The 16,059-nt window shown below is 32.1% G+C and overlaps 1 protein-coding gene across 2 annotated transcripts; it reads left to right on the top strand.

Moving 5' to 3' along the window:
• The first annotated feature begins 3,465 nt into the window (after positions 1–3,465).
• On the top strand, positions 3,466–13,459 carry LOC103493486 (probable hexosyltransferase MUCI70). 2 transcript variants are annotated; one of them, XM_008454234.3, is made up of 10 exons: positions 3,466–3,642; positions 3,798–4,549; positions 5,049–5,306; positions 5,416–5,629; positions 5,823–5,932; positions 6,033–6,232; positions 8,728–8,831; positions 12,303–12,490; positions 12,586–12,785; positions 13,077–13,459. In XM_008454234.3, the coding sequence occupies exons 2-10, from the start codon at positions 4,291–4,293 to the stop codon at positions 13,305–13,307; spliced, it is 1,764 nt and encodes a 587-aa protein (XP_008452456.1). In that variant the 5' UTR covers positions 3,466–3,642; positions 3,798–4,290; the 3' UTR covers positions 13,308–13,459. The 2 variants fall into 2 exon arrangements, with proteins under 2 accessions (XP_008452456.1, XP_008452457.1); XM_008454235.3 differs by having other exon boundaries at positions 3,757–4,549.
• Positions 13,460–16,059: the final 2,600 nt, after the last annotated feature.

Here is a 16,059-nt window from a genome sequence, read left to right as displayed (position 1 = left end):
AAAAGTGGTTCGTTAATTTGATTTACCAAACAATGAAAACAGATAAGATTCTTTCAAAACGATCTCTTTCTACCTTTTTGAATGCAATCTCAAATAAACCTTAAATAGCTAACACGAGTATAAATTCAATATTAAGTATATACCGAAAATAAGTTTGAATCTTCACCGATATATATGTATTTTTAAATTAAAAAAGTGACACTTACAAAATAGTTGTAGCACTTATTCTCCAACCCTATGCCATTATATATATATAGATATATAGATATAGCACTAGTGATACCGTAAAAGTTTATGATTATTAGGTTATAATAATATAGAAAACACATTAACTTAGAGTAAAGTTCACAATGTTGAAAATTTCCAAATTTAACAAATTTTTACTTGTATGAACTTTAGATTTGTTTTACAATAATCAACTTTCCTCGTAAAAATGAAGATGGATAAGTGATACTATGGTGATGTATGTATAAAACAATGTTATATTTGACATAAATAATAGACTTCAATTTTGCTTCTAAACTTGAGGTTAAGTTCCAATTATTACAAAAACATTTCATCTAAAAAATCTTTTAACATTTGAAATTATCTTAAAATAAATTACTTAGTTAAAATTAGTAATTTTAATTAAAATAATGGGAGAAACATAATAACAGTAAAAAAATTTGATGTGCTCTTTGACCATGAAAAAATCAAATAGTGAAAATCAAAGAAGAAATTATACAATAGAGAAAGCTTCTTAAAACAAATTCAAGAACTTTTAGCCATTGTTTTGTTTAAGATCTATCTATCCTTTATAGAAGAACTTGGGTTGATTGAGAGAAAAATGAAACTATCATACATTGGATAAAATAAAGATTTAAAACATCAAACTTTCTTTTTTAGGAGTGCACATCTTTATTGAGCTTGTAACACTACTTGTGTACTCCTTTAACAAAAAGTGATCATGATTAGTTTGTGTGTCGACTTTATGTTTAACAATCAAACTTGTAATACTTTGCGTTTTATGTTTTGGGATAAAGAACATCGTAGTTCTTTTAGCTCTTTTGCATGTCCATTATTAGGATTACAGTTCAAAAAAAAGGAAAAAAATGAGCTTCACTACAATCTTAAGTACAAAACACATGATCGGTTGTTGAATTAGGAAATACCATAAATAGTGGTAATTTATGAAAAAGTGCACACAGCTTGTTCACTCTAGCTTGATTCATTATTTTCATAACCGAGTAGGCATTGATTTAAGCACTACAGTTGACTCAACACCATATTGTTGTAAATTTAATTTTTGCACGTTTTCGATTATGTTTGACTAACATCCACCTCAGTGTCACTTCACTATTCACACATGTGTCAACAAAAAAATTTAATACTTGAATTTTCACATCAATATTTGAAATGAATCATATGTGCTAAACACAAGTTTAGAGTTTATTATTTGTTTCAATTTCTAAATGTGTATATAATTTGTTTGTAATTAAGAGAGACATTCTTCCATGAAATAGAGTGTGGAAACATGTGATCCCATTTTCAAACTTCAACATGTTGCTTTTATTAGGTATAGGTTGAGGTAATCCTAAGTTTGTGGCAATAGTCATGTTCTCTTAATTGATTAAAGAATGCTCAAATTGAGTTGTCAATTAATAAAATATTTGAAAATGAAAGCCAACCTCACTAATAAATCTCTCACACACACACACTATATATATATATATATATATATGTTTATAGGTAAAACATATTTGTCCATTAAATCAAAAGGTCAACTACACAATAAACAAGCATAGAAAGGATTTGATTTGGTTGAGCTTGGAACTTTGTTTAGTGCAATCGATGTAATTCACAATTTTAGAGAAAATTTAGAGGTGTATTTGATATTTTCTGTGTATATTTTCAAATATAATAAAATAAACAAAAAAAATATAAAAAACTTAAATATGTGATAAACTTTTATTACTGTACCAGTGATAGTGATAGAAGTTTATCAATAGTTCATAAAATATAAAATTTTGATGTATTTTTGGCGGTTTTGTCATTTACAATAATTTTCTTTAAAAGAGTTTAATGATTAACAATATAAAAACAAATAATCAAACTTAATTCAATTGACACATTAACGTATTAAAAATCAAGAGCTCCGACATTCGAAATCTCCTAGACCAATCCAACCTTACTCATGTTTGCAATTAAATATCAAACTTAAAAAATTATGATAAACATTAATCACATTTGATGTCTATTCCGAAAAGTGATGTGCCACCATAATATTTCATTTGAATCACATCAACCATGAAACATAATTGACATAAAAATTCACTTTTAGTATAGATTCCTTTTACTATTATTAATTTTTGACCCACAACGTTCATTTGGATTATTTTCTATCCAACACCAATAAGTCACAAACAATAACATTATATTACACACACACATATATATATATATATTGAATAATTACATTATTGTTTAAAAAGCTAGAATATAGATTGTAAGCTTTATTGAGAAGTTAAATTGTAAGTTAATTTCACTGGTTTAATCTACTACGATTGTACTTATTGAAAATAAAATTATCATATGTGACAAACTAAAGTTATTCATGCAATTTTTAGCTTAAGCATAGACTACACATAATCGTAATTAGTGTATGTTTCTCATTTCATATGTGTTGTTTAACTAATATTAAAGTTATTTGTACAAATGTTAATTAATTATTTTTTAAATTTGTTCGAATGAACAAAATTAGAATATAAAATTTTAAAAATATTTGGAGATATAAAAACTAAGGACCCATTTTTTAAAATGTTTTGTTTTTTGTTTTCTTCTTTTAAAAGTAAGCCTATACTATAATTATTCCGATAATGTCTATATTCTACTTAAGTTTAAGAAGTCAAGCCAAGATTTAGAAACTAAAAAATGTAACATTCAGAAAGTTGTTTTTACTTTTAAAATTTGGTTAAAAATCGAACTATTATATTTAGAAAATAACAAATCATTCTAAGACATGAATAGAAAATAAATTTATTTTAAAAAGTTAAAATAAAAATCGAAATGGTTACCGGACGAGGTTTAAATAAAACTCATTATAATGATTGAACAAATAATCTTTTGAGAAATTTGTATGGATGATAAGAAAATTAGTAGTATTTAAACACGAAATAAAAAACTCTATAAAGAATATGTTATATTTGGTAAATAATATCAATTTTTTTTTAGTATGTTTACAACTCTAATATTTTTAATATAAAAAAACTAAAATAAGAAATTTATGACATTTGATAGAAATAAGATAAATAGAAAAGGATGAATTAATTCATTATTTAATACCAACTTAGAGATAAATTGATAAAGTGATTATAGTAAAAAATGTTGATTAATAATAACAAAGTGATCATTATGGAAAAAAAGAAAAACAAATAGATATATATGAATATAAAAATATGAGGAAGAAATTATTAAAAAGAAGCAAATTGCTGAACATAAATTCCAATATTCTACACTTTGGTTGGGTACGTAAAACCATGGAATTTTGTGGCCGGATTACCCGTTTTGGAAATGTCCATCGTTGAAGCTTCCGGCGAAGAAACCACAATCGTTGCCCGCTGGAGCTTCTGATTGGATTGGCTTTGGAGTCCACTTCTCTTCGAGGTAAGTCCGATTGGTTTTGTTTCGGAGTAGACACTGATCTATAATGGGTATTAAGTTTTGCGACTGTCTTTTCTTCTGGATTTGAATTTTGATTTGGATTTGGGGATGGGATAGGAAGGAGCTTGTTTCTCAGCCTTGGTTTCTTGGATATGTAGGCTTCGACGAGTCACCACTGCAATCGGTTTTGGGGGAAGGAACACTGGGTTTATGAGTTGAGTTCTGTTTGTAGAAGGTGGTTTTGTGATGAGTTCGATGTCATGACGAGACTGGTTAGCAGATCCAATATACGATTGTTATTCGTGATTGTAGGCCTTAATTTTGGCTTTACGGGAATGGTTTCTTCACTTCTTGAATTGCATTTGACCTGAAGTTGTCCAGACCGTATAGAACTCCGTATTGAAAAGGAATTGTAGTTTTGGTGGATTTTGAATTTGGTTTTTTTTTTTTTCAGAACCGATACTGGGTTTGTAATTATTTTATTATTCAACGTGATTCCTTTTTACAATTGGTGGTGGTTGGTGGAGGTAATAGCCGGAGTTGGTGCACTTCAGACTTCAGTGTTGGGAAGTAATTCAGTTTTTGGAGAATTGATTGTTTTCCTGGGAAGTTACAGGAGATGAAAGTCGAAGTTGTGGGGTTGGAGGTATAATGACTGGAGGGTCATTGGGTCTTCGTACGGGAAGCTATGCATCACTGCATCTACAGCTACAAAATGGTGCTTTGCAAAATTCAGCGACGTCACCGCTTGTGCACAAGCCTTCGAAAACAAATCTTTCAAGTTCAAGAGAGAGGGAGAGAGTTATGCCCTTGTTTTGTCGATACTTCGGTCGGAGAAGGGTTGCCATGCTCCTCTTGTTTATCCTTGCTCTTTTGGTTTTTGTATTTGGATCCTTTGCAGTCAGTAGAGGTTTGTCCTTTTCTATCTCATTACTGATTTGTTGGGTTATCGCTCAATTATCAGTGGCTATTTTTCTGAACTTGTTGGTCGATGACTTCAGTGTAGGACCTTCTTTGATTGGATGAATCTAAACACTAAATAGTTTAGCATTTATTTCAGTAATTTGTAGTATCTAAATCTCTGCCTCTCAAGTGAGGCTCTTGCCGGTGTGAATTTGAGACCAATGCATTAGCTTATTGTTCACCTCTTGGAATTATACCTTGCAAACACGGAGCTTTTCTCATTTGTTGCACAATGGTCAATTTGATTATCAGTAAATTTCTTGTGGAATTTTAAACCATACATGTGTCAAATTTTTTTTTTTTTTTTGGTCTTCTGTCAATCATTCCTTGTGGCAATAACTTCGTGCGCCTGTTTAGTTGTTTCATCTGCTGTATCTTTCTACTTTTGACATTGCAGCAATAACATCTGTTGTTTTGTGGTTTCCTTTGTTGTGATGATTGACCAGATAGCAGTGATTTAAAGGCACCTTATGAAGAAACTACCCTAAGAGATTTGATAAACCATGCTGTTCCAAAAACAGAAGAATTCAAGGATATTATAACTTCTACACATGGGAATTTGATTAATCCCCCTTTCCCTCATTCAAATCGTTCTTTAATCTCCTATTCTTTTCCTCGACATTCCCTTCCATCACCACATCCATGCAGAAACTTTGCTCTTCCTCCTCCAGCTCCAGCAAATGGAAAGCGGACTGGAGCACGGCGTAAGTTTTAGCTATTTTATGATTTTTTTCATGTCTACCATGATCTGTAGGACTTATTCACGCTCCTGTTAGAAATTCTGATTTATGTTATCCTCAATAATTTTTCCAGCTTGTCCAGTATGTTATATCCCTGTGGAGCAGGCTATTGCTAGTATGCCAATTGCACCATCAATGTCTCCTGTACTACGCAATTTAACGTATATTCATGACGGAAACCCAATAAAAACAGAACCACATGGGGGGTCTGATTTTGGTGGATATCCTTCTTTAAGACAGAGGAATGATTCTTTTGATATAAAGGAGTCAATGACAGTACACTGTGGGTATGTTTCAGTTTCTTACCTGTTTTCATGTACTGATTTAATAAGTGATGATGATTATTTTACCAAAGACGTAAAATTCGAATGTTTAAAATTTGATGTTCATCATACATGTATTTTTAGTTCCTAAAATGTTAAATTTGTTTGTTGTTGTCAATGCATACACTCTTGTGTTCTGCTCTCCTGTACTTATTAGATTTGTTAAAGGAAGCAAACCTGGTAATCAGAGTGGTTTCGATATTGATGAAGCCGACCTTGTGGAGTTGGAGGAGTTTCATGAGGTCATTGTTGCATCAGCCATATTTGGTATGGTGTCACATTGCAATAGTTTTTGTTTCACTTTCTTTCTATGGACGTGGTTCTTTCTGTGGCTAATTATTTTCATTTTTCTTTTTCATTTCTGAAGGAAACTATGATGTACTACAGCAGCCCATTAATATTAGTGAAGAGTCAAAAAAATTTGTTCCTTTCTACATGTTCGTTGATGAAGAAACGGAAGCATATATGAAGAATTCCAGCCTCCTAGATAGCAGAAAGAGGATTGGCTTGTGGAGAATCATTGTAGTTCATAATGTTCCTTATGCTGATTCAAGACGTAATGGCAAGGTCAGTTAAATTCTTTCGCTCTACCTAATTTGTTCATTTCCACATCTGTGCCAAAATTTTGATTATTCCAGCAGTATATTGGTTTCAAGATTCTTCTGGTTAATTTTTTCAACTTGTGAGAACATTGTTTCTTGTATTGAATAATTTTTTCTATGAGGTTAGATTAAATAAATGTTCCATGAAATTATTTGTATGGGCGGATATGAGACTTAAATGCAGCAAAGAGTGTTGTAGATTACTTATATCTAGGCAGGCACTATTTGTTTATTTATTCCTAAGAAAAAAGAAAATAATAATAATAATAATAATAATAATATTTACATTGGATGAATAGAAAAGTAAAACTGGAATGGGGTCGTACAAAATTAAAGGCCGAACATAAAACACTGGTTTACGAAAAGGAAAGAAAAGCTCCAAGACGTAATGATCAAGTTCAGAAACAAAGGTATTTAATAACATAAAGGACTTGATCATCTGGACCCAAAGGCTAAAATGATGTAGAATCTAAATATTCAAATGCCAAAAGTCTAGCCTGCCATAGAAGGAGGATGTAAGGTTACAGACTCCCTCTCCATCATAACATGGCAATTCTGTGAAGGAGCCAGCATCCACTCCAAAAAATTCGAAGAACTTGGTCCTAACCCAAATCTGAACAGCAAACGCTCATTTCCAAAGCATTAGTTTCTTAGCTTGAATGTATGTATTTTTATTGGCATCATTTTTCCTGATCTGCTAAATATAACTCTGATGAGATGTTTACCATTTTGTAGCTTAAAACTCTTGGGATGCTTTAATCTCGGTCATTTTGTGGATTCTTGGGTTGAGAGCGTTGATAAATTATTAACATGTTGTATGAATGCTGTTGATAATTGAAACTCGGTTCACTCCTTAGCCTCATTTAGAAACCTAACTACTTTTCCCCTTGTAATGATAACACTATGGTGTGCTCATCTTATGTAGTGGCATCCTTGTTGATCTTGATATAGGCCTTTTTGTTCCAACTTTTTGAAGTTTGTTTCTTCTTTCTGCAACTGGAATTTTCCCATATTCTCCTTACAATTGTGATTTGATGCATAGATGATAATTTTGTTTCTTTTCATTCCTCAGAAGTGGAAGGAGCATAAATCATGCTTGCCCATTTTTCTCTATTTTTGTCTTCTGTTTCCCACGATGTAAATCAAATTTTAAAGCTAGTGTCCTATCCTTATTAATGTAAGCTTTAAATCCTATTTCAGTCATCAAACTTTTTAGCTTATTTGTTTTTTTCTTTGTACTTTCAAATATTTTAATTTGGTTTTGACACTTCCAATATCCGATTATTTTCACCTTAAAACAATTTTCAAAATTTTAAATTTATGTGTCATTTAACAAAAGTTTTATGCTGCCCATTCATAAACTCATCGCCAATCTGTTCATGGGGTTTAAAGGTGTACTTAATACCACGTAAGGTTTTTGCTGGATAAAATTAACCAATAAAGATGATATGCACTCCTGTGTAAACGTCATGGATTAGAACACAACATTTGAATTTATGAAAACCAAAATAGTATAACAGTGAAAGCTAAGTTTTTGTTAGATGCAATAAAAAATTTAATAATAAAGACAAAATGAATTTTTATGGTAAGTTCATGGGTAAAACAGAACATTTAAATTTGTAAGAACCAAAGTAGAGTAGCTTTTGAAGTTGAGAGATTGAAAGAATATTAAAAGTTCGAAACCTTATGATTATCATCATTTTATCATCATCATCATCATCATCATCATTATTGTGCTTCATAACCATACAGATTTTGATGATCCAGAGTCAAATTAATTGGCATATTTAGTCATTATGTTTCGGGACTTTGAAATGCATCTAAAAATCCTAGATATTCATAATCCCCATCCAGACAATGCAAAATGACTAAGCCCATAACATTGTTGTTGAGAGGTAGAGAGCAATTGTGACTTCTATATATCTCATTGTGGTTGGTAATGTGGAATGAAACAGAGAACCCAGAATATAAAATGGTAATAGGAATAGGGTATCGTGGTCAAATCTTTAATTTATTAGGATTAGGATTAGTTTCTTTGGTTTATTAGGATTAAGATTTTTTTTTTTATTAATTAGGTTTATGATTAGTTTGTTTTTCAATTATAAACAGAGTACTTGTATTCACAACTTTTAAAACATTAACAAAATTCTTTCATTTGTTATAAGTCAAATAATATTGCAACTTCTTGTATATTTTTTTAGATTAGTTAATATGACTGAACTTAGTGCCAAAGTGAACATCAGTACTAGAGTCCTGTGAACCTTTTCTCTTTTGATTTAAATCTTACCCTGACAATTTCTGCACAGAAGGTACTTCACTGCTTAAAAATTAATCAACCTATGCTTTGTCCCTTTTAAACGAGGTCAATATATTAACAGGTTATACAGAATTTTTGTACTTGTTTGGAACTGTGATGAAATGTGATGGGTTCATTTGGTTTTACTTGCTCTAATTGTGCAGATTCCCAAGCTTCTTCTGCATAGGCTTTTCCCGAACATTCAATACTCAATATGGATAGATGGAAAACTTCAGCTTGTTGTGGATCCATTTCAAATTCTTGAGAGGTACATCCAATGCTCTATTTTCCGTGGGCTATCGGACTTCTAAAGCACGAAATTCTTAGTTGCTTCCTTTTAAGCCTACTGCTTGCATTCTATAATAAATTTTTCCCTTGTTGTCCGATTGTCATTTGGTTTAAATTTTCAGTAGCACGGTCGTTGTTATGCTAATTCTTTTCTTTTTTGCAATTTTTTGTATCCATCTACATTTATTTTGGATTCTGATGAAACAAGAGGTAATTTTGATTGAACCCATAGATTTTGGAGGGTTAGATATTGGCAACCTAAGATTACTTAATGAGCCACTGTTAGCAAAATGGTTGTGGCACTTCTTCATAAAACCACATGTTGATGTTGTATAGGATCTCAACGCGTAACTTTTGGTGGTGAGTTCAAGGGTTGAAACAAGAACCTCCAGGATGCTAGCTTTGGGTTTTTGTTTATTCTCTAAGTTCGTTTCATGCTTGGTTGGGGATGGTTCAAATACTTTACTTTTGGGAGATTCTTGGTGAGAGACAAGCTCTTTTGTGTGTTATTTCTTTATCTTTATCATTTTTCAGTTAGTTCCTGCACTCTTTGCTTCTATATTACCTTCCTCTTATTGTTCCCGCCTTCTTTGGGCTTTTGATTTCCCCTCATTGACCAAGAGGTTTCGGACGTGGTTAGTGAAGGACTGATGAAAGACCAAAGAAAGGAGGCGTTGGAGGTATGGGGGGATCTCAGATACGGAGTTGCAGCAGAGAAGGATATTGACAGGGTTGTCATTCTTTGATTGAAAAGGTGGTCCTAACAGATCTTATTGGATAAGGGAGGTGTGTTGTGGTAGGATTTTATTTATTTATTCATTTTTAGTCTTGTTGCTATTTTGTGAGGAGTTTAGTTGGAGAGTAATAGTAGGGTTTTTAAAGTGCTTGAGAGATCTGTAGAGAAGGTTTGAGAGGTTGGGAAGGTGGAATACTTCTCTTTACGGTAGTTTATTAATCAGACTTTTTGTAGTTATCAACTTGGTTTTATTTTTTTGGATTGGAGTCTATTTCTCTGGGTAGTTTGGAAACTCCTTTTGTCGGTTTGTTTTCTGTATGCTGGATACATCCCTTCATCTTCTCAATGAAAACTTGATTTCTAATAAAGAGCATTTGTAACTTGTATAGATGTATGACTGCAGTGCCAAGAAGGTTACAGATAGTGGCAGTTTTTCCTTCGCTTTCTCAATTTATTCATAAGATGTTGGGGGATAAGCAATGTGGTCTCAGCTCTGCTTTCCTTACTCTCTCTTTTCTAAAGAGAGAATCCTGTTTCCGAAACCCATGTCATTCAAAGGGTTTTTCTCGTAGCTCTGTCTTCCAATGTTTATCCAACCCATCCTTGGTGGGGGTTTCTTTGTTTTCTTCTCTTTAGAAGGTGAAAAATTCTAAGATTGAGTTCTTTGTCTGACAAATGTTGCATGGAAAAGTTAACACCTCAGATTGGACTTTGTGTAGTTGGTCTTTAATGGTTGGATTGCTTTATCGTACTCTCTGCGGGGAAGTTGAGGAGTTGAGGACTTGAAGACATGAAGCATGTTATGTGGAGTCATGATTTTGCCCTGTTGTCTGGAGCAATTCTTTTAGGGAATCGGTGAAGGAGGTTTTCCTCCACTCGTTTTTTTCATGATAAGGGTGTTTTTTATCGCAAGCTGAGGAGTGTGCTGTTTTGTGGGGGCTTTGGGTATAGTCTTCAAAGGGTGTTAGAGCTCCTATGTCGATGTTTGGATGTAGAAAGATTGTATTCTCCTCCCTGTGGATGGATCTAGAATAATTTTTAAGGGAGGGTGAGTCTATTGGCCACCTCTTCAATCATTATGATGCTGCCCATCGTGCTTGGAACTTCCTAACAGGTCTTGTGGGAATTTTGTTTTGTATACCAAGGAAGATTGATGGTTGGCTTGTGGAGGGTTTGAGTGCTTGGAATCTGAAATGTAAGGCGTTGTTGATTGATAGCTATGCCTTTCAAGCTTTCTTATGTCTTTTGTGGAAGTATGTTATTGCTCGTTCGGCTGAATGTTTTGACTTTTTCTTGTACGTTATACAAAAGACAACATCTTGGTGGATTGCTTACACAATAGGTTCCTTTGTAACTACAGTCTGTTGCAGCCTCTTTTGAAGTAGGTGGGGTCCTCTCAACCCTTACTTTAGGCTGTTTCTATCTTTATGATTGAATTTTCTGCTTCTTTTGAGGCTTCTTATTCAAAAAAAAAAAAAAAAAAAAAAAAAAAATCTCTTTTTAGGCTCTTTTGTAACTATTCATTTGATCTCATTTCTCGGCTAGTGACTATGTCCCTTTTTGTCGTTTAATTCTTTTTTTAGGCTTTTCTTTTTTGTTTGTCTATGAATTCTTTGATTTTTTTCCCATTTGTTTTACCAAAAATGAAATAGGTTGGCACAACTTTTAGTTGTTTCTCTAATTCTCTTCAGACTAAATTTTATTTAGCGAGACAAACAAATGAGATTGTGAGCTTTGTTTGGCTACAATATTTAAATTTTATTAATGAATGAAATTTGCTTTTTTTTTGTTTCAATTCAATATCTTTCTTATTTGATTGTCCAACATTTATTGAACTGTTGGACGTATTTTATTTTATGAATCCAATCTGCACTGAAAATTGTTTAGTGATCTTGTTATTTTATGTTTAGTGGGGTGACCAATAAATTGAACAATTAAGACCGTAATAACAAATGTGGAAGCTTTGGAAATGCTTGGATGGATTTGCAAGGCTCATCATTTAGAGAAGAATATTTTTTATAGCCTCTTATATCATTTTTTTTTTCTTATAACATATGTTGATTGACATAATAATGGGTTCTTCCAATTGCTTCTTAATGCATAATGTTTCTCTGTCAACCGCTTTGGAATATTTTCTGGTTTGATTCTCGTTTGTAGGTTTTTTGCCGATGTATGTTTGGGTGCTGATGTTAACGGTGATGTTGTTAGGATACTTCCTAATAAGAATCAATATCTAAAATATATTGATAATTAAAGAAGAAACTAATAATCCGTATAAAGGAATTTGGAACCTCCCTCCTGAATGCTCTCACCTTTTTTAGTTTAGCTTCTAGGATATATTTTTTAGTCTAAGATCTCTCTAACTAATTGGAATCGAATTAGTATATTTGTTCCCCGCAAATTGGGAATGAGCTAGGGTTATGAATTATAAGTTCATTCCATACTGGCCCATCGGAATAAGACTAGGTTATATACATTCTAATTATGAGAAATGGTCACTCAGAGCCCTAGATCACCCCACAAAATAGTCTCCTATTCACTCATCCTCTTGTTGTTTATACAACATCCAGTAACTAACTTCCCATCTAATGATCAGTTTATCTTTTAATCCTAGCATACTAATATTCCTATCTATGTACTCAACAGTATTATTATGTCAATACTAATATTCCTGTCTATGTACCTAACACTATTATTATGTCAATTGTCTTACAGATTCTTGTGGCGTCAAAATGCAACTTTTGCAATTTCAAGACACTATAAACGATTTGACGTCTTTGAAGAAGCTGATGCTAATAAGGCTGCTGGAAAATATGACAATTCCTCCATTGACGAGCAGATTGGATTTTATGTTAGTGAGGGTTTAACACCATATTCCTTGGCTAAGCTTCCTATAACGAGTGGTATGAAGTAATTCATTACAAGCATTAGTTCTGTTTTTCTACACCTGCCTTTTATGTGTATGTTTAACATTTCTTTTGCTCTCCATTTTCTGCAGATGTTCCTGAAGGATGTGTTCTAATTCGAGAACATATTCCTATAACAAATTTATTCACTTGCCTTTGGTTCAATGAAGTTGATCGTTTTACTTCAAGAGATCAGTTAAGCTTCTCAATGGTGAGAGACAAGATAATGTCTAAAGTCAACTGGAGCCTTAACATGTTCTTGGACTGTGAAAGGCGCAATTTTGTTATACAGGTCTTGAACTCCTTACTTCTCGTTAGAGAAACAAGCATGCATGCATCTTTAAAAATCATTCCTAATCAGAACCAAGGAACATAGTTTAATTCAATTACATATAATTCCTTTATTTAGTAAAATGCAACATATAATTCTATGGACATTTCTTTCGGCTTTTTGCAATATTGAGTTCTAGAATTTTTCCCTCTCAACCTAGTGGCTTTTCAATCTTGTTCAAAACCTTTTGCTGTTTGGATTTGAGAAAAAATGACTCTTGACATTCTGCTCTTTCGCCTTTCACATTTATAGACATATCATAGAGAACTACTGGAACACATGCCTCCTCCTGCCAGAGCAATTCTCCCTCGCCCTTCGCTAGTGCCCGATGGTCATACTGTTTCTAAGCCTTCGGTTCATATTGTTCAAAAGTCTCCACCAGTAAAGAGAAATTCTTCCAAGCGAGGAAGAAGCGATAAGAGGTCCACTTCAAAGCGGCATCGTAAAGTTATTGCTGGACATAGAGAGGATAATTCGTTCTAATTCGATTCACATAAAAAAGAAAGTGTTCTTTTCTTTTCTTTTTCCCTTGACATTTTTAGTTTCAATCTCATTCTCGTTCCCTCAAATTTTACCAATTTTGTACTGGAAATTGTTGATATATCTATATCTAATATATATTGGTTTCTGTTGTAGATACGAAAGTTTCTTCCAGGCTACGTATCCATTGATATGCTAAATCTTTGTTGCTACTGATACTGACATGGAAGTTCTGAATGCTTCCTTTGTGTTGGTTTTCTTGCAGAATTCAATTATGCTTCTTGTTGGTTTTGGGATGATCTCTTCAAAGTCATGTCCAATCGAGATTAATTATTGTAAGTTTATGTTCTCTATCCCAACAGAGTATGTTCTGTTCTTTAGAATCCATTTTCACATGCGTCTTGATATATCTAGCGGAGTCTGAAAAGAAAAACACTTTGACGTTGCTTCTAGTCTCCTAATGGATAAGGTCAAAATACTATTTAATTTTTTTATTTCCATTCATATGATAGCTACATTTTAAAGATGTGTTTAAGAAAAAAAAGCATCCACACTTGTTTGGTAGTTAATAACACCTCTTGAGATGGATCATGTCAAACTTACACACTATTACTTCAATTTGTTATTTCCTTCCTTTTCTCATTCATTTCATATTTTGTTAACTAGAATTACCATTTAAAAATAACTAATTGAAAAGTAACTCAACATAGTAAACTCAAAATTGGCACGCACTTGTAAAATACTCAAAAAAGAACTTAAAATCTTTTAAAAGAATTGCAATATAGCTTTCATCATATATATATATATATATATATACATCTGTACCTACATTTGTACGTATATGTATAGTGGTAGCACAACAAAAGGGTTAAACAAACGAAGAAAAAAGTCGTAACAAGCTCACAAGTTGTTGGCCGATAGGGAGAGAAAGTAGGTCATTATTAGATCGGAAGCGACAACTATTCTCCTGAAGAAAGAGGGATGCACCTAACTAACTCAGAAGACGGGTCTTGAGTATTGAGCTTCGAGTCTTACCTTGTTAGCTTGAGAAGCGAGAGTTGGGTCTCTCTGTTTAAGCCAGTTGGACACCAAACATGGATAACAACAAGAGTTAGAAGTTGCTCCTCGGAGTTAGACTTAATTGGGATTGGTAAGTAGATGGATTCCTTCCCCCGCTCTTAAGGGAGAGCAAGAAAAAAAAAACAAATGATTGTTTTTTAATCCGCATGTGCATACATACATCTGGATACGTCTTGCTAGTATCAAATATTTTATCATCTAGATTATTGTTAAGATGTTAAGAATCTCATATTGAAAAAATCAAGGGAACTTAGATATACTACTCCTCTTATAGCTAATTGGTTTTTAGATGGAATCATTATAGTCTATTGACCTCAAATGGGTATTCAATCCAATAAAAAAAAAAAATTGTATCGGTCCAAGATTGATGAATCGAAAAATACACTGTCTTGAAAAATCATAAGATAGATGGGTATAAAATTAATTCCTAAATAGATGGTTACTATTTTTAAACTCATTATCTCTTAGTTAATTATTTCTATTCAAACTTACTTTGGAACAATTTCGCGTAAACGAGCAATATTGATGTTATATTTAAAGTAACAGTACTCTTATTCTTGTGTTGGCTTTACACTATTTTTTATTATGTAGTAGACATATAAAATAATTGAAAGAAGCAAATATATAAAGCAAATTACACATTTCTTTAAAAAGAAAAAAAAAAAAAAAAACATCGAACTACACCACATATTACGCAGAATCTACCTTTTATATAAACTCATTCAATGGCCTAAAATCACATTGGAGGATGTCTAAATTAAAATAACAATTTCATGTATGATACGTAACACTGCCTACAACTTTAAATTAATTCATGCTTTTTCTCATTCTTATTATTATCATTACTTAATCAATTTTCAATCAAACTTAATTTTCAAAGGTTTATTGCCAACTATAATTATCTTTTAATTGAAAGTAAATATCTAGAAGAGTGCATTTCTTTTTCTATATTTTTTCTCCTTTACACTATTTGATAAAATCTACATTATTTATTTAAATACAAAATTTCAATTCAAATTTTTGAAAAGCCATCGATGTTAGGCTTAATTCAATCAATCAAATTCTCCACATTCAGTTTAATTTTAATTTTTTTTTGCTATATTTTATTAATAGTTTCATTTTTTGTTTATCGATGACAATTTTCCCTAATTCAATCATTCTAGTTTAAATTTATAGAAATTATATTTTGTTATGAAAAACAATGTTTAATCAATAGTCTTGAATAATTTTAAAAAAGAACATTAACGATAATTCAAGAAGCTCAAAATTAATCTGCTAGATTGAAGACGGAGGGAAATCCCATAAAATGCAAGGTTTTGGGCCTATAAAGTAGCAAGAAATCATTCAAAATCTTGATTTTTTTCTCTACATCAAGAAAGAAGACAGGAAAACGCAATGAAAGAAGAAAGCCTTGAAGAGCGTGAGAAAAAGCAGAGCAGTTTCACGACCTACACAACCAATAGCAGGAAACCTATTCAATCATAGAAGTCAAAACCAAAAATTCTTCATTCAGAGAATTTCTAGTCCCGAAACCTGCAATTTTCTATTCAGAAGATTTCGTAATCTTGGTTACTTATATTCAAAGTTGTTAGATTTCATTCTATTGTTTTTCACATATTATTTCATAATCTATATTCCAAAGTTAAATATAAAGTTATAAAATTGTTACAAACAA

The sequence above is a fragment of the Cucumis melo genome, chromosome 7 (assembly GCF_025177605.1).
Source record: "Cucumis melo cultivar AY chromosome 7, USDA_Cmelo_AY_1.0, whole genome shotgun sequence".
In the NCBI taxonomy this organism is placed as follows: Eukaryota; Viridiplantae; Streptophyta; class Magnoliopsida; order Cucurbitales; family Cucurbitaceae; genus Cucumis; species Cucumis melo.
The sequence above is the reverse complement of the archived record's forward strand: the minus strand, read 5'-3'. Positions and strand labels throughout refer to the sequence as shown.